We start from the raw sequence: 20,172 nt of genomic DNA on the forward strand, positions 1-20,172 counted from the left end.
ACAACTGCAATAAACAAATCAGAGACAATTGTCAGAGATGATACAAAAGATGACTTTGGATACGTTAATCCTCCCCGGTCTTGGAATCTTATTAAGCACAGTGCTGTGTTTTGAATTGCAGGACTCAATATTTTTCTAAACAACCAACACTGTTTATTCGTTGTTCTACTACGCGGACCAACAGAATCAGCTAAGAAAACCACTGGTTTCAAGAAAAAGGTAAGAGAAGACTGGTGTGATAACAACAACAAAAATGTGTGTGTCATCAATTCTAAATGAGAAGCGCACGTCAGGAGGAAATAAGAGAGAGAAGGAACAGCTGATGGCAGCAGAAAGCTCAGGAACTGCAAAGTATGTCTGATGCCCGAGAACTGTGTAACTTCTATGCAGAAATAAGAGTTATATTGCTCAACTCGCTCCTCCTCCGGGACACTGAAAGCTATTACTGATAGTCAATAAATCCTAGAGCGTTGGAAGGAACATTTCTCCACTCTCCTCAATTGGAATACAAATGCAGCTGAACACTTTCTCAATGCTGTGCCTCTACAGGGTTCCCAGCCAGGTCAAACTAATTTCCCTGACCAAAATTTGGCATTTGTGCAATTTTTAATAGCCTCCTCCACCCCATTAACTGTCCAACACAAACCTGCACACAATATTTATTACTCAAATAGGAAATACAACATTTTGAACAGTAAAGTACATACAATTTAATAATGATCTACCAGATAATAATAAATGTTAATACATTTATTTATACATGATTAATGAAAGTTTCACTATTAAAATTACTAATGAACACACAATGCTGGTATTATTGTAAAAAAAAAATAATGCAGCACAACAAGAAAATTACACACAATTTTTTCTGGTTTCAAGTAGGAGTATTTTATCTTAAATTCTGGCTTCACATTCTTGTGACTGCATTCTTTTAACTTTTTTTCATCTTCCAACTTTCTTCTTTCATCACTTATTCTTTGTTTCTCAGCTTTATTTCTGTCCTCTTCCTTGACCTTCAGGCGTGTCTTCTCCAAGTAATCCTGGTATTTCTTATGAGCACATCTCACCGATAACATTCTATGATTAATTGGTACGCATCTGACACCTCCATAGCAAAAAATGGGATCATACACTTATCTTTGTGCAATAATTGACTCCTCATGCATGTTTTCAACCAACATTGATTTATTTATAGGAAAGCCATTCTCCACTGCAGCATTTCCATGAGACAGTATAAGACAAAGCTTTATTACTTGCCAAAGTTCACTATACTGTTTGTTTTCTACTAAAATGTCAGCAGCCGGGCTGAGTGGCTCAGACGGTTGAGGCGCTGGCTTTCTGACCCCAACTTAGCCGGTTCGATCCTGGCTCAGTCCGGTGGTATTTGAAGGTGCTCAAATACCTCAGCCTCGTATCGGTAGATTTACTGGCACGTTAAAGAACTCCTGCTGGACAAAATTCCGGCACCTCGGCGTCTCTGAAAACCGTAAAAAGTAGTTAGTGGGACGTAAAACAAATAACATTATTATTATTATTATTATTATTATTATTATTATTATTATTATTATTATTATTATTATTATTGAAATGTCAGCAAAGAAAATGTCTAAATCCATACTATCATCAGATGAGATATATTCTTTGAATTTAGATTCCAAAGCAGAAAGATGTACTGTGCTTTAGCCCTATCGGCCATATTTTCAGTTATTCTGTTAACTTCATGCAGCACTTCCAAGACATATTCCATTCAGGCCTGATCAAGGCTTGGTTGCTGATATAAGTGGGTTCAAACTCGTAAGACTTTTCAATAATCTATAATTTAAAGGACTGCAAAGTATGTCTGATGCCTGAGAACTGTGTAACTTCTATGCAGAAATAAGAGTTATATTGCTCAACTCGCTCCTCCTCCAGGACACTGAAAGCTATTACTGATAGTCAATAAATCCTAATATTTTCTGACATTCGTGTTTAAAACCACCTTTTTCATACTAAATCCAACATCAACTTTACCTACCTCAATTTTGTTGGGTCCTGCAGATCAAGCAAATCACACTCCTAATAGCAATGGTGTATGCCATTTTACTACGTTTGACAAAGCGATTCATCAAACTTCTTAATAGTTCATTCAGATGGGAGTAAAAAAATGGAGCAAGCAGTTTCTTACTTTGAAATCACCTGAGCAAAGGCTTATATTCCAAAGAAATTGTCTTGAAAAATGCTAGTTTGCATTTTATTAAAGGGTATTGGATTTGTTCTTTAATATTTTTACAGTACTTAACTTTCTGGCAACTTAGCATTTGCAACTTATGCCTTGATATGGTGAAATACTTCTAAGGCTCATTCCAGACAATGAATATTTTCAAGCCATCATACTGTACAATACTTTAGTGGGAACAATGTACTACCAGTCACTGCAGTGAACTGGGCGCGACGAGCTGGTGAGTATTTGAAAAAATAATACATGTTACGCAGGAATGAGTTAAGCCTCCAATTTACTGTCATTAAACCTTTAACAGCTCCATTGATGACATGAAAATCACACACTCTCAAGTTCAATCACTTTTTCCCATCAGGATTTTCTGTCTCCACTTCAAGCTTCCTGAGAAAGCTCAAGTTCACATTAGGGCCAGCCATTGAGACTTGCAACAAGTTTGTTCTTTGAAGAGGTTGCAGTCCATGATTAAATTTCTGCAACAGGACTTGGGCAGTAGCATGACTCAGAGAAACACTGTTCCAATATCTAGAAACCACTTTATGAGTGTTCATATAAAAAAATCTGACAATGACATCCATTTGTCCTTATTGTGTTACCTTATTGAGTGACTCATCAAAAGAAACTACATAGTCCTCACAAGTTTTCAAATTGTCTGTTAATAACTCACTGAAATGTCATGCAAAACCATGATTAATCACATAGGAACACTTACTTTCACCAAAGGTGAATTTCGATGCAATTGCACTATCTGAGAATATATGTTTAAATGTATCATGTGTATTTACTAGCAACAACTTTTAACGCCCATAAAATTTCTGCTTTGGCTACTTCATCTTTATTAAAATAAGAAGTAGCACAGTTTACCAACTCTCCACTTTCTATACCTCCTTCATTCTTTGCTGTTTCTATTGAACTAACACACGGTTTGACAGCAGCATTATCAAGAGATCCATGTCCAATGTCTACACTTCTTGTTTCTGTTGAACTAGTAGCTACACTTCTTAATTCTGTTGAACTAGTGCTAGGTTTGACAAGATATGATGACAATGATGGCTGTCTTAATTTAATATTCTGAAGCTGAGTGAGTTTTGGTCCAGTTCTATGTGAATGAATTGCCTGGTGCCCCATATTGCAGAGTTTAAACTTCTTTCTGCACACACAACAGGAGGCTTCAAATTTATTGTCCGGTACATCACTGAGCCAATCCACGAACTCTGGATTAAGGGTTGAATCCAGCCACTGATAGTTGAAAGTTGTTTTTCTTGCCATCTTATCTAATGCATAGGCCTAATCTGAAACAGAAGAAAAACATTGTAATTGTACACAAAAGCTATATCAAAGCACAAATATATTTATCTCAGCAATGTAAAGATACCTCGTTGGGATAAAAAAATATATACATATACATACTATATATACATATATAGCATTGTAGAGCCAGAGCCGCCACACACTGTTCAGCATTTCAACAAACTCACTGTTTTAATTTGCCGCCATAGCCCAAAACATGTACAATTTTAATTTTTTTAAAAATAAAATACAACTTACCTCATCAATTGATCACTTTTCCTCGCTTCAAAGGATTCACAGGCTGCAGTTTGTCATTGGCATGAATTATCGAATTATCTGACACATAACAAATTGAGTCATTTCCCTGACTTTCCCGGACACACAACAATTTTTAAAAGACTTCCCTGACTTTCCTTGACAATTTTTGTAATTTCCTGACAATCTCTGACTTTCCACGTCACTGGAAACACTACTCTAGATCCCCAACAACCATGGATGGCTCTCCCACCAACATTCAAGGAATTCAATGCTGCTCTCATCAAACTGAAACCTGGCAAGGATCCTGGCCCAGATAACATTCTTCTGGAATTAATTCGAAGTGGAGGCCTACCTTTAAAGACCAAACTTCATATGCCTATCCTCTTAATACAGAAAACGTGCAAAATACCTGCTGATCTTTTCAAATGAGGTGATCATAGAGTTTGTGGCAACTATCAGGGAATATCATCGCTATCTGTAACAGGTAAAATTCTTGCTAGAATCTTGCTCAATCACCTGAAGATTATTTTTGAGAGGATCTTACCTGAGTCGCAGTGCGGTTTTCGAACGTCTTGAAGCACAACAGATATGATTTCCTGTGCAAGAGAAATCCAGAAAAAATGCAGAGAGTAACAGGCTCCTTTATACCTAGTGTTCCATGACCTGGGAAAGGCTTTTGACTCAGTCCCAAGACCAGCTATGTGGATAGTACTGACAATTTTGGCTGTCCACAGCATTTTGTAGATATGGTCAAGGCTCTTCATGATAATACATATGGACAAATTATTCATCAAAATATTATCTCTGATCCATTTCCAATCACTCATGGATTGAAACAAGGATGTGTGCTTGCTTCAGCACTCTTTGCTCTTTATCTAACTGCCATGATATATGGAACATCTACAGATAACCAAGGTGTAAAGGTCAGATATTGCTTTGAAGTGGGACTTTACATTCTGGCTAGACTTTGCATCCAAAAGTTTACTAGATTTCCTCCATTATGGAATTGCAATATGCAGATGATGCTGCTGTATCTGCTCTCACACCTGAGGAGCTACAACAGTTAGTCAGTTGTTTCAAGAGTGCTTGCGATCATTTTGGTCTACACCTTAATGTTCAGAAAACCAAAGTACTAGCACAGCCAGCACCATCTGGGTCAAACCTCCCAGCTTTCAATATCTCCACTGCGGATACTCCGCTGGAGCAGGCCGACCACATTTTATATCAAGGAAGTAGCCTCTCAACAAATGCTAACTGCTCACAAGATGTGGATAGGAGAATTGGTGCTGCCCACTCAGCATTTGGATGTTTATCCGATCATGTATTCATGAATAAGGACCTTACAATGCATACCAAGATCATGGTTTACCATGCTGTTGTCATATCAACACTGCTTTATGGTTGTGAAACTCAGACCCTCTACCATCAGGATATAAAAAATTTACAGCGCTTCCATCTCCAAAACTTAGATCCATCTTGAACATCATATGGGAGGACCGTGTAGACATTATAATGTGGTCTTTACTCAGTGAGAACTGTGCAGTGCCTTGGCGCTTTGTGGTTCATGCGTTCATGAACGTACCATTTGATGATAATTTTTGCTGTTTTCGGTACCTTTCATATTTCTCTAAATTTAAGTTACATGCTGTTCTTACCTTAATTACTTTTTTCGATCTGGCTACTTTTCGTTGATTGCTTACAAGTTTCCTTCGACGTGCACTCATGTTACCGGTTAAACGAACTCTGTGCACATATTTTCCTTCATTTTGCGCTGTCCTACGTCATTCCTTCTTGGTTTCTGATTGGTTGCAGCACCTTAACATGACTGATTACGTCACTGGCAACTTTTCTCTTGATTGGTACCGAAAGTGTATCCTTCCGCGCTTTCTTGTTCTTTTATTGGTTCTTTTCGTTATTTGCATTTAGTATTTATATATTAATTGTAAATTTTAAGGATATTCTTTCTGGGTTCCCCTTTTCTTATTGTTTGGTTATTTTTTGTTAAGATTTCCATACACAGTTTGTAAATTACTTTTGTTAGTTTTCCAGTACTATGTTGCGTCGCATGTGGAATCTTCCTTTGTGCTATTTAAGTGACATGCCTGCCTGTATGCTTCGCCTTATCATTCCGGATTTGGCCGGACTCGCCGCCTGGTGTTCCGCAGCAGTTACTGTGCTGTACCTTCTTGAGAAACATATTCGCTACACGCATATGTAATAGCAACTTCTCTTCAGCGTGCATCTTTGCTACAGTCAACTCGAGGTTGTTTACCTCGCCTTCATCGCTCAGGTCTGGTTTGCTCTAAGCATGTTAGCCAGCCAGCTGCACTGACGTGGCCTTGTCGGCCTCGTACTTTACATTTGAACATGATAACAACACCGGCTTAGGCTTGGTCTTCGCACCAGTATCTATTGAATTGTTTTTTAATGACTGGTTTTACCTAATTTGTGTCTATGGTCATGTTTTACCCAGATGTCGGCTGGTTCGTCTGCAAACTCATTTACTACAGCTCTTAAACGAATAATGAAGATACTGGACAAAAGGTCCCCTTTTTCTTGAACTTATTACTCTCCGGTGGAGACTTATGTGTTAAGACTCAATTTCAGTACTGTTGTGCTACACCGTAAATTTTTTTCAAAATTCCTATCTTTAACCTTGTTGTTTTGATAGCTTTAATTTTCAAGTATTTATAATTATTCCACTTATTCGGTCTGGTTTTTAACCAGCCTTCAACGTAAATTAATTATTTGGAGATTGTAATCTCATTTCACAGCTAGCGTAAGACACAGTCTTACCTATTTGTTCTTGTTCGCACAGCCTGTGGCAACTTTTAGCTCAAGGCAAGTGCTGAAATATAATATATTAATCATTGTTAGAATTTTCCTAAATTTTCTTGTTATTTCTACATTATTTATTTAATAAACATTGTAACTGCTGATTTCCTTTCTTATTTCCCGAGAAACCCTGGAAACACCCCTCCGGCTTTCCACTGTTTTCTCCACTTTGTAAAGACACAGCTCACGGACCAGATAATGGCCATAACCAGATGTTGAAGCACCTCAACGAATATAGCTTATTATGTCTTCTTGGGGTGTTCAGCCGAATCTGGATAGGGAGTGAGTTTTTGTCATAGTGGCAAGAGGGGATAGTAATCCCCTTATTCAAGCCTGATAAAGATGCTAGAAATGCAGAAAGTTACAGACCTATTTTACTGTCTGTGTAAATTGTTTGGGAGAATTGTGAACTGACAACTTGTGTAGCGTTTGGAGAAAAGAGGACTTTTTCTGAATACTAGTGTGGTTTTCAAGCTCCTTGCTCCACCACTGACTACTTGGTATGCCTGGAGATTTCTATCCAGGATATTTTTCTCTGAAAACAGCACCTTGCATCAGTAGAAATTCCAAGATAAACTGCTGGTTTTTATTGCAAATTTTTTATCCCTTGCTCTATTCCATGTCCGAGTAAGGAGGGCATATTTGCAATATCATGTACAAGAAAATGGAGTACCACAAGGTTCGGTACTCAGTGTCACCCTGTTCGTGATTGCCATAAATTGTATTAGCGCTGCTGTTCCAGCAGTAGTACGTCACTATGTGTGGACAATTTTGCTGTACATTTTAGCTCAAAAACTATTGCTGTCGCAGAGAGATAATCAGATAATCAGAGTAAGTTATTAGGAGAGTGGAACAGTAGATCTTAGAACATGTCTTCTGTCAGGTTGAGTGGCTCAGACCGTACAAGCACTGGCGTTCTGACCCCAAGCTGGCAGGTTTGATCCTGGCTCAGGTTGGTGGTTTTTGAAGGTGCTCATATACGTCAGCCTCGTGTCCGCAGATTTGCTGGCATGTAAAAGAACTCCTGCAGGGCTAAATTCTGGCATTTTGGTGTCTCCAAAAACTGTCAAAGTAGTTAGAGAAGCGTAAAACTAATAACATTATTATTATTATTAACAATGTGGTTTCTGGTTTTTAACTACAAAGAGCTTTGTCGTTCACTTCTGCCAGAAATGCACTCTTCAACCTCATCCTGAGCTCTGTTTAGTGGGATTGCTCTTCCGGTTGTTGACACTTACAGATTTCTTGGGCTTCTTTTTGATAGTAAATTAACATAGGAGCTGCACTTGCATCAATTAAAACTCTAATACAGCAGAGTTAGGTTGGCAATGAGAGCATTCTGTACAAGCCCCATTGCTAGCCTGCTTGCTGAATCTGGTGTGCCACCTTTACACCTGCAGGGCCAGCGAACGCTGTTGCCCTATGCTGCAAATTTGCAAAAGATGCCACTTCCGCCAAATTGTTCGATGTACCTTCAGTTCCTTGTCTCGTTAGACAACCAAGTAAGGTACCCCCGCGGTTAATACGACGACCTGAAATCATCCTGGATCTGCACATGAGCCCAAAAATGAACATGGACCGCTTCATTTATCAGAGGCTCTTCCTGTCTATTGTTAGCTGGTAGTTATTTACACGGATGGTTCAAGGGCAGGAGCCCCTCATCTCATGTAGACCGGAGGGGTCTGAAATGCTTGTTGTTTAAAGGGGCCTAACGTCGAGGTCATCGGCCCCTAATGGTATGAAATGAGATGAAATGGAATGACAAACTAAAAGTCCAAAATCCTCCACTGACCAGAATTCAAAACATGAAGACGAATGAATGGATATGAATTTAAAACAATCAGTGGATCCGACCCACAATGTCTCGCATTCACAGAAACTGATGTGAAACAATAGTATTACTGACCAAGGGACTGTGTCTATAGCATAATATTGAATCGATGATGCTTTTAGTCTAAAGGCGTCCAAAATCCAAGTCATTGGCCCCTCATAATGGTACTTACTGCTAGGAAAGTAGAACCATGGTATTTGTCATGTTGCGGTACTAATCAAAAGTAGCGCAGACTTGCGGCTTTCCACATAGTATGGTACTACACACAGGTAATGAAATTCACACGTGGAATACAGACCTATGGTGTTTTGCACATTGCGGCACTATTTACAGGCAACGAAAACCTATGGAATTCATCACATACGTGTACTAACCACAGGGACCCGCACTATCTCGTGGTGTTCCTCATATAGTGGGTACTAATCATAGGCAAGCCAGAACCATGGTGTCACTCGTAAAGTTGTACTAATCACAGGTACTGTAGAAGACGGCACCGCACTCTGTTGCAACTAATCACAAACCTATTTGGTACCTAACATAGTGGTACTACGCCCAAGTAAAAGCGACCCATGGTGTTCCCCGTGTGGTGGTACTAATCACAAGTAGTTTCATGGTTATAATACAATCATCCCTTGGTTGCCCCTTTTAGTTGCCTCTTATGACAGGCAGGGGATACCGTGAGTGTATTCTTTGTCCGCGTTCCAGACCCCCGTCCCCCACCCACAGGGGGTCAGGAGAGCTCTATGCTATATCTGAAGCTCTGCAGTATGCGCTGTCTAGTGAATGTCGGCACTTTCTACTGTGTACTGACTCCTTGAGTTTGTTATAGTCTATCGATACATGTTTCCTGCGGCACCCTCTGATGCAGCGGATCGACGACCTGCAGGATGGGTTTTGGAGGGTTAGCACCAGGCATGTTTCTGTGGCTCCTGAGCCACATGGATGTGGCGGGAAACCAATTAGCTGATAGGGATGTCAAAAAGGCAGTCGGATTGTCCCCACTGCCTTATAAGATTCCAGCCAGTGATATTAGTTCTCAACTGAGGCAACTGGTAATCTCCCATGGAGCGGGAGTGGCAGGCTAGTCTTTCAAAACAGCTGAGAGCAATAAAAGGAACTATGAAGGTATGGAAGAGAGAAGCAGTGGTGTTATGTTGTTTTTAGATTGGCCTTGGCATAGCAACACACTCCTACTTGCTGAAGGGAGAAGCCTCCTGGTGCATACTTGCACCAGTCATCTGACAGCAGTTCATGTCCCTACAGAGTGCGCTGACCTTGCCAAACTGTGCTGTAGTGTAAAACTTCCAAGTACCCAGTCCCTCATTCTGTAGATGAAGAGCAGTCAGTAGACCTCGCCATCTGTTTTATGAGGGATAGTGGCCTGTTTTATCATGTTAAAACGTGAAGTTTCAATCTGTTTTTATTATTTTAACTGTTTTTATCTACTTTTGTACATTTTAAATTTGAATAAAACATATGATTTCACTTTAAAGGCAATGCCTTATTTAATTTTATTACATTTTAATCCAATTTTAAATAATTCTATAAGAAAAGAAGGCATTGCAAATTAGATCCACTGATTATTTTGAATTCATGATCATTTCTTTAAATTCTAGTCGGTGGGTGATTTAAAATTATAATTCCATGTCATTTCAGCTTGTACCATTAGGGGCCAATGACCTACATGTTAGGCCCCTTTAAACACCAAGCATCATCATCATCATCATCATCATCATCATCATCATCATCATCATCATCAAAATATATATGCCCAGTTGGCTCACCTGAACAAATGCACACATTTCCTGAGGAGACCTATTTGAAAGAGAAGAGTGAGTTTGGATTGCTTCAGTGATAACTGTCAGAATGATCTTAAATTTGTTATTGGAACTCCCACCTGTGATGACTCCTTCTTCATGGGCTTTAACACCCTCATTCCTGAATTTCTTCTTTTCATTGATTTTTCATTGCATCTAAGGATTGTATCAGCTTTACAAAAAAAATTTACATTTTGGACTTTGCATATGGTTGGTATTGCGAGTATGTGTGACGTTCATTGGGTCGGCAATAAGTTTTTGTTTTAATGTGTCCAAACAACCTCTAACGGCCTTAAGAGATATGAAATTGCTATAGTTTAGTCAAGAAAGAGGTTATTTCCCGGTAAAGATGCGACACGAGTCTCTCATAAAATTCCATCGATCAGCCCCGAGTGTTGAAGGTGAGTACCATGGCAACTGCAAAAACCACCTCTTATGTCTGCATGAACTGCAGATGGATTGTGATACATGACCCAGTGGTGACTACGAGCCAATATAGTTAGTCGGTTATTGGACTTTATAAATTTTCCAGCTAACTCATTTCCGTTTGCCAGCGTTTCGCCCCAGTGTGCTAAGTTGGGCTCATCAGTTGGTAAACAGCACACCCACCAAGACGCATGGCTAGTGCATACCGTGAAGGCCACTGCGTAGGCTACTTGGAGCCACCGGCAGTGCCAATGCACTACGAGCGACTTTGTCTCATTTTCATTGGTATTATAAATAAACTCATTGGGGACAAATATTTCAAGTTTTCTTTCTTTTTTTTTGCGTCTCACTGACACAGATAGGTCTTATGGCGACGATGGGACAGGAAAGGGCTAGGAGTGGGAAGGAAGTGGCTGTGGCCTTAATGAAGGTACAGCTCCAGCATTTGCCTGGTGAGAAAATGGGAAACCACGGAAAACCATTTTCAGGGCTGTCGACAGTGGGGTTCGAACCTACTATCTCCGGAATACTGGATACGGGCCGCACTTAAGCGACTGCAGCTATCGAGCTCGGTTCAGGTTTTGCTATGGGGATCAACATCTGTATCGACTAAGAACCAACCAAGGAAAAAATTCAACTCTATTTAATGCAGGTGTTTTTCCAATTGTCACCTTCGACAAGTGAAGATCTACCATTATGTGTTAGTGAGCTGGGAGAAAATTCCGTACATGGAACAGATCAGTTACTTCTTGTTTTTGAGCAGTTCAAACACATATTCTCTTCTACTGCATATAGTTTTTTTTAATGCTTTATGTCGCACTGACACAGATTAGGTCTTATAAGGCGACAATAGGATAGGAAAGCGCTTGGAGCGAGAAGCGACTGAGGCCTTTAATTAAGGTACAGCCCCAGCATGTGCATTGTGTGAAAATGGGAAAACAATGTAAAACCCTCTTCAGGGCTGCCGACAGTGGGGTTCGAACCCACCATCTTCTGAATCCAAGCTGACAGCTACATGACCCAAAACATGCAGCCACTCACTCAGTCAAATTTGAATCAAAGTGCATCTTTCAAAGTCAGAGTTAAAAATGATTAACAATAACACTTATGTATCTGTATGTGATTTGTATGATATTCAAATGTTCAACCTTTCAATTGTTAAAACTTCCAAAATTTCACAGTCCCAGTTTGTCCCTCCAAACGTTGTCAGTCTATAGCAATTGTCCTACTTTGAGTTTTCCAAAATACAGAATTATGTTTCTATATGCATATTATTACCATTCTCATCAAAGATAGCATAATTAATCTATAGGTGGAAAATTCAAGTAAAATAGGATTGCCGAAGCAAAGATAAAGCCTCCAGGAGGCTATATATGGATATGCTGTCCATCAGAACAATTTTCACTGTGTCAATTTTTATATGCTTATGGATAAGGGAAAATGAACTTAAATACATTATACCATAGGAGTGTACGAATAAGTCGTGCAAACATACATTCCTACAGTACGATTTATGATTGTTATTTGAATCTCATAGGTACCTTCATGAGCACATACTTGTACAGGGGAATGATGAGAGGAAACAAATGGAGGCTTCCATAAACTAAAAAGTTCTTCCAGAACCAAACAGGTAATGTAGACTCAAGCACAAAAAAAACCGGCCAGCAAAGAAATATTTAATTTTATACATTCTCGAATAACGAGGATATTCGTAAACTATGGATAAACGATGGCCGAAGAGATGATACTTGGAATCCTACAATCTGCACAATTTGTTCATCCTCTTCCAAGCAATAGGATTTTTAAATAAAGTTATTTACTGTGACGGTAAGTTTTTACTTGGCTCAATGTATTTAACCAAAATTTTTACATAGGATATTCAACATATTCTCACGAGTAATATAAATTTGAAAAGATTTTTCAGCCTGCTGCACAATATAAATACATGCTCTTGTAAGATAAGATTACCTTTGAGTACAGTTTGTTAAAAATCTCAGCATGAGAAAATCAACCACAAAAACAGTATACAGTATTGGGACAAATGAATATAAAATAACCTACAAATGAAACCACATTTCTGTAGGTAAATGATGGTCCTTCAAAGCTGAGAAACTCTTGAGAAAAGAAGCTACAGGGTTGTTGTTTTTCAAGAATGCAACAGCGATAGTAGAATCGAGTGTATCAGTCTTGAACGCAAAAAGCACATCCTTGGCTGTACTATCAAGAGTAGCCTAGCATTTGCAACAGTTGACAGGATATTAAGATTGACTCCAAAGTTGAATTTTTTCAGAGAAGTTGAGTACCCTATGAAACTAGAATAATTAGAGAACATACCAAGCGCTCCTTTAAGAGAAGAAGAATCCTATTACCAGATCTGAACTGTAAGAGTACATAAATACATCACACAAACCTGCATTCCTACAGTGTGGTATGGTATGGTTCATTTTCCTTTACACACATGCATATGAAAATTATTACAATGAAAACTGTTCTGATGGACTGCATATCCATACGTGGCTGGGAGGTGTGACCAGTCTTAAGGATATTAATGTATACGAAGAGCATTGTGACATACGAGGCATTACCAATGATATGACTATGAATTAACAAAATTATCTCCCCAATCAGCCTCTAGTGGTCCTAATCTTTGAAATATGTGATATTTAACTTCCCATCACAAGTTACAGTTCTTCTTTCCAATCTGCCTATCTTAGCCCTAGTCATTTAAGGCTGTGAAATTTAACTTTCATCTGTTGTGGGAGGATTCTTTCATCTCTGTGGCTAATAGCTTGTAGAAAACTCTCCTAAACATTTATCTTATTATTATTTGCATAATTATTAATAATTTATCAGCATGTACAATTCCACAAAATTTAATGCCAATAATATTAGAAGTGTAGAAATACCCACTTTTCTACACCCACACAAACACAACAAAGCATATTACTGAAATAAATGGTCATTTATTCTATATTCAGTTGTATATCAGTTTAGATATCAGATGCTCAGTATAATCTACATAGAATGTTTCATTGCTAAAAGCTTAAAACATATGGAATGTACTGCACTATTTGAAAAACTATTGTTAAAATATTTTGTTGACAGACCACACTTTTCCACACAGTTTCATTAATACGCCAGGACTATTATAACACTTGATGATAGATATCTTCTTCCAATGATGAAATGTAGTCAGTTTATTTCTCAGCACTTGGAGCCGAAATTTCAGTCACTAAATCTGGATATAGTTCAATAGCTATAATATCTAAAAGAGTGTATACAACCTGGAAAGAACACCAAATCAAAAATATTACTGATATAACATTTACTTGTTATAAAAAGGGTACCGGTAATTTTAGATTTATATATAGGTATTTTCTCTAACAAGGAAAAAGGAGACCTTTGATAAATACACTCAATATAAATAAAATACCTGTTTATTGAGAGCAGGATTCTGCACAGCTGAAAACAAAGTATGTATGCCATCTTTGTAACTGGGTCCAACCCAATTTGCAATAAAATGTGGTACTATGGACTGAAGTTGCTCCAAAGCACGAGATGCTCTTGCTGTCAGCTCTGCTTGTGATGCTGGAGGACTTCTTGGATTGAAGATTGCCCCTACACAAATTTATTACCATTATTATTCTTTGTTAACCTCAAGCTGTTTAATTTCATGTTTACACAGATAGGCTTTAGGTGACATTGGGATAGAAAAGGGAACTGGTTATGGCCTTATACAGAAGGTGCAGCCTAGTGTGAAAATAGAAAACCATGCAAAAATTTCTTCAGGACTGCCAACAGCAGGGTTCAAACCCACCATCACCTGAATATAACCTTTCAGCTACACGACTCATACTGTATAGCACCCTTACTTAGTTTTTTATTATTATTATTTCCTTAAGTCACAATCTTCATATCTGATGCGATCAAGTAAGGGCCGACAAGCTCAGATGTTAGGACCCTTTAAACAACAAGCATCGTCGTCATCATCATCATCATCGTCATCATCAAGTACAGTCATACTTGAATATAACACTAGGCCATTTTCAAAACTGTCACTGAACTTTCATTAAGAAACTTTTGCATGATTCTGTAGGTGCTGAGAAATTTCCAATTAGATAAATACACTTCCATATGTAGGTAGCTGAAGTCTCTTCAAGGACTTTTTCAGGTTGTTAGTGGTTGACACACATAGTCCTGTTCCTCCAAGCACAACTGGTACAATGGTTTCTTGATTCACTTGCCAATGATTTTTAACATTCAGTGCACTTGATATTTCTGCAATTTCATTTGATAAGTTCATTGAATATTTGGCATATAGAGCACAGGCAAATTGATCATTCAAACATGTTTCACAGTGAGAGTGATATCTGTACAATGGTGAGTATTAATTCTGATGACTCTTTATATCTACCTTGACTGGATTTGTGCTGAGTAGTTATATATTTGATAGATTTGTTCTGAGTAGTGATACTGCTCCCAATTCTTCCACCTTTACCTAACAGAGAATTAGCCCTTCAGTACTTTAATTTTTAATATCATTTTATATTTTCAGGGAACATGATTAGCAGATTGGCTTAGCTACTGCTGGCTTTTCACCCAGAGGGCTGAAGTTTTATTTTCAGGTGATCCTGTGTTAGAACCTGACCTGAAAAAAAAACAACTTGGGTTTGTAAAGGACATCTCGCCTCAAATCTCCAGCTAAAACCTAAAATGAGTTACATACCTCCAGTGACCCCAGAAATATCTCAGATAAGCTGAAGAAAGTTCTTTAAGACAAACTGCCCCCACAACATTACCGGTTCTTCCCACTTGAGATAACCACCGTTCTCTTTAACAACAAGGTATTAAGAAACACGCTCTTTCTCATCTAATTAAAAAAAAAATTAAAAGCAGGCAATGGTTTTCGTTTTCTTAATGCCATAGCAGCTGCTGAAAATTAATTCTATATGATATTGTATATCTTCAGATTTTTCATCAGATAAGACCCTCCTTTTATAATGCCCTTTTCTGTTTAAGACGGATCCAGTTGCATGCCAGTTTTCAAAACAGCACAGACATATGGTCCTAATGGTATAGAACTTTCTCAAAATTGTTTGCAATAATTCTGCATACATCTATCATACAATTTCTTTTTTAAATGTATGTTTAAAAAATAAACACTCTTCACTCAATAGTACACTTAAACCATGATGGATAATTGTTACTCTGCACTTTATAATCATAATCACCAAGCACGTGAAGTAAATCACGTCCCACTACCACAAGTATAGAGATGTCATAACAACCGAGCCTTATAGGACACCGGATGGGACAAAGAAGCTGCTGTCTTCAGTCAAATAGCTCCTAGCTTGTCCCTTGAGTTGGGAAATAAAGCCTGTCCTTTCCATCAGCTCACCACGCACACCTCACTTGAGTTTGCCATAAACTCTTGTTTGGAGGTTGCTGTATACTAGTCATCATCATTATCATCTTGAATAAGCTCCAGTTCCCCAGTGCTCTCCACTTATTTCTGTCCATGTAGGTGTCTTCTTCAATAACCTGCTGCAAATTCAGGTCTCGCCTAGCTAGATCATTTCTAATCTGATCGACCCATCTCTTCCTTGGTTGACCTCTTGTTGACATTTCGCCTTTGAGTTCCTTCTCAAACCACATCCTAGCTTTTCTTTGTGGGTCCATTTTTTAGAAATCACCAGACCATTTCAGCCTGGATTCAACACAGATCTCATTAAGGGATTGTTCCAGTTGGACAAGATGAAGTTTCTTATTTTGTCCCTTTGTTTTTCTGAATCATAGTTCTTAAGAACTTCATTTTCATTTCCACTGCTTGTAGTTTGCTGGTATTTCTGTTGGTTTGGATGCAGGTTTCTAGACTGTAAGTGGTAACTGGTACAAAGAAGCTTCCTTAATGGAAGTTGCTAATCCCAAAGTAGTTTTCTCACGATATGATAAAGCTGTGCTTCATTCTGTACTCTCATAGTGAATTCTGAAGGTGATCAGCTAGCTGTCTTTTGTTACTACACTGCCAAGATAGTAGAACTGATGTAGTTGCTCCAACTTTGATTCATCTAGAGTGATGTTAATACACATGTTCTGTCGACTAACAGGCAATACTACCGAGCTCAATAGCTGCAGTCACTTAATTGCGGCCAGTATCCAGTATTGGGGAGATAGTAGGTTCGAACCCCACTGTCGGCAGCCCTGAAAATGGTTTTCCGTGGTTTCCCATTTTCACACTAGGCAAATGCTGGGGCTGTACCTTAATTAAGGCCACGGCCACTTCCTTCCCACTCCTAGCCCTTCCCTGTCCCATCGTCGCCATAAAACCTATCTGTGTCGGTGCGACGTAAAGCAACTAGCAAAAAAACAGGCAATACTACCATTTTGGACTTGTTTATCTTGAGAGCAAATTGCTTAAATTTAGCACTCCAGTTATTCAGCTTGTGTTGTACTTCAGCCTCATTATAACCCCATATGGCACCATGATCTGCAAAGGCAAGAGCTTTAAACTCAGAGTTGTTGTTGAGTCTTTTAACTCTTTTCATTATTTCATCCATTACAGTGGTGAATAAAAGTGGCGATAGTATGCCTTGTTGTACAGCCTGCCTAGTCTCAAACCACTCTGAATATCTATTGCCTATTTGGACAAAACTCTGCCAATGCTCATACAGCACTTTGACTTAATTAAGTAATAAAGCACATGGTATAGATCTATTCTCAAGGCATTCCCAGATTTTTTGTGTATTTTTTTAATTTAGAAATGCATTTATTTCTGCTTCCTCCATTCGGAGGCTGCCAAAAAGACAAAGCTTACATAAAAATTTTGATTAGTAATTGCAAGGGCCGTTTAAAATGTGTCTATAAATAGGTATACTACAGTAAAGCCTAAATAATAAAAATTGTATCAGTCAATAGTTATGAAATCAATGATAAATTCCTCATAGGACAAAGATATAGCTAGGAGTATAAATGATTTTTTACTATTGCTAACGATCCTTTCAGGGCTGCTAACCCAATGTCCTTAATGAATTGGTTATGCAAATTAAATTTCTTGCAAAAATTGTGAAATATGTGAGTAATGGTGCCTCTTGCTCCTATCATCAATCCTAAAACATCTATGGAGTCCAGATGATATTTCTCGGCATAGTATGGAATTGTGGGTTCATATATATCACATTTCTCCTTGTGTACATCATGTGGTTGAGTGGATGATGCTTCGGTTCTAATTGTGGGGTCTATTATGAACCCTTTACTTGAGCCCGGTGATATAGCTATCATGTCAATCCGCCAGTTTGACCCTGTCTGAGACAATCCATGTACCTCCTCGTGCACTGTATAGTGCTTTTACACAGTTGTAAGCCTTCTCAACATCTACAAAAAATGAAGATGACGTCTTTTCCTTTTTCCCAGTGCTTCTCCACGTTCATCCTTACAGAAAATATTAGATCTGTTGTTGTCCTATTCTTTCTAAAACCATATTGCTCTTCTTCAAAATGTGGTTCAATGATAGTTCTTAATCTCTGTTTTGTGATTTGTTTCATTATTTTAAGTCCATGAGACAGAAGAGTGATGCCCCAGTAGTTGCTGGGTTTCCATCTGTTTCTTTTAGTCCAGTCTTTGGGTAGTTTTTCTTCTTTCCAAATGGTGTTTAGTACTTTAAGCAATCAATGCAATCATTGCACTCTAGCAACATTCATCATGTCAGCACTTACTTTATCTATGTCTGTTGCTCTCCCTTTACTCATGTTCTTTAGGGCATTTTTCACTTCTATCCATGTTAACCCATATGCATCCACCCGCCCTTTGCTCTGACATTGCTAGGAATCCGCCAACTTTTTAGCATGCAACCTGGGTGTTGCAAGCTTTCGGTTAAAACAGTATAGTGGGTGATCGACTGCGCGTATTATCACGGGACCTGTTGTATATTATTGAGAAATTCCACACTATTGCTCATGACACCAAAAACAGAACTTTACAGAAATATAACACATAAAAATCCCTTTGAAATCTTAAATTTTTCATTACCTTATCCCACCTCGGAAGTTCTTTAGTGTGTGTTATGGCCTTAATTATACGGCACGAGCCTAACATTTGCCTGATTTGAAATAAGGAAATAATAGGAAACCAATACGACATGAGCCTAACATTTTCCTGATTTGGAAATAAGGAATTAATAGGAAACAAATCACGAGTAAGTGAATGAAGGGATTCGAACCTATATCCCAAATACGAACTTACTGCCATATGTCTCTCTCGGTTTATTATTATTATTATTATTATTATTAAGATTCAGTCTGAGGATCAGTGGTAAAGTGTTCACATCCAGGTACCAAGATCGTAGGTTCAAATCCGGCAGTCGCAATCGGATCTTGAGGGGCGGGAGAAAGTTCATTCGGCATTCCATGTCGTACGATATTACTACGCGAAAGATCTCTGGTGATATATTTCGTTTTCATTCATGCACAGGATCACTAATAACTTCTTCCTCACTAACACTGCTGAAATCAGAGCCTAAAACATCAAATATGCTTTGAATTTCGCTATTACTGAGCATTTCGTGTGAGCAAGCAACTTCCTTCTCAGTCAGCCATCTTGTCAAAAACAGAATACAGATTTCTCGATCGATATTTTAATCAATTCTCTTTGCCAAAGTTGCATTCCAGAGCACTCTGGTGACACTTTGAGACACCAAGAACAGATTTCAATTAGAAATGTTTCCGGAAAATGCCAACAGATGTCACAAATGTCTCCAATATGCGACCTTGCATCCCGGCGTACCAGTCCGCTTGTGGAGTCCTGGACCAGGCGCTCGAGCGCGTACCAGTCCGCTTACGGGTGCATAGGGGTTAAAGGTGGCTCCACATTTTGAATATTTTCTTTTGCCATGGTAACCTGTTGTCTGATATTTAAATTTTCACCATTATATAATTTTTCAGAATATCATACCATCTCATCTGTTATCTCTTTGTCATTCTAATTGATGTTTCCATCTTCTATCTCCAGGGCCTTTAATCCTTCATAGTTGTTTCTCTTACTTCTCACCACTTGATATAACAGTTTCCTTTTGTTCTTACTGTCCTCTTTTAGTTTCTGTGCGAATTCAGTCCAGGTGAAATTATTATTTTCACTTTAAGCTTCAGGTCTCTGTACAGCTGACCGAGTTCTTATAACTTCTCTTTATTTCTTGCCACGTAAAATGTTTGCACAAATCACTGACATCTTTGTAAAGACATGCTACTGGCTTTTCACTCAGAAGTCCAAAGTTTGATTTTTGGTTGATCCTAGGACTGAAAATAAGGATATAAAATCAGTTTTTGTTATGTGCGCAGAGGTTTACCACAAGTAACTGGTGAAGGAGTACCATCAGCCAGCAGATATATATATGACTTGACAGGGCATGGCTTATTTCCATCAGTGAAGTACAGTAAAGATAGGTATCTACAGCATTGCTTCTTGGTTATTACAATACTGTATTGGTATTTCTATATTTCAAGGTTCTT

The 20,172-nt window shown here is 38.5% G+C and overlaps 1 protein-coding gene across 1 annotated transcript in view; it reads right to left on the minus strand.

Moving 5' to 3' along the window:
• Positions 1–13,615: 13,615 nt before the first annotated feature.
• LOC136875492 (sorting nexin-14) overlaps positions 13,616–20,172 on the minus strand; it is a 137,196-nt gene continuing 130,639 nt past the window's right edge. The window contains exons 17-18 of the mRNA XM_067149037.2: positions 14,106–14,290; positions 13,616–13,956 (exon numbers count right to left, since the gene is read on the minus strand). Of these exons, the coding sequence (XP_067005138.2) occupies positions 13,870–13,956; positions 14,106–14,290 (272 nt within the window). The 3' untranslated portion in view covers positions 13,616–13,869. The remainder of the gene's footprint in view (positions 13,957–14,105; positions 14,291–20,172) is intronic.

The sequence above is a fragment of the Anabrus simplex genome, chromosome 6, assembly GCF_040414725.1.
Source record: "Anabrus simplex isolate iqAnaSimp1 chromosome 6, ASM4041472v1, whole genome shotgun sequence".
NCBI classification, from domain to species: Eukaryota; Metazoa; Arthropoda; class Insecta; order Orthoptera; family Tettigoniidae; genus Anabrus; species Anabrus simplex.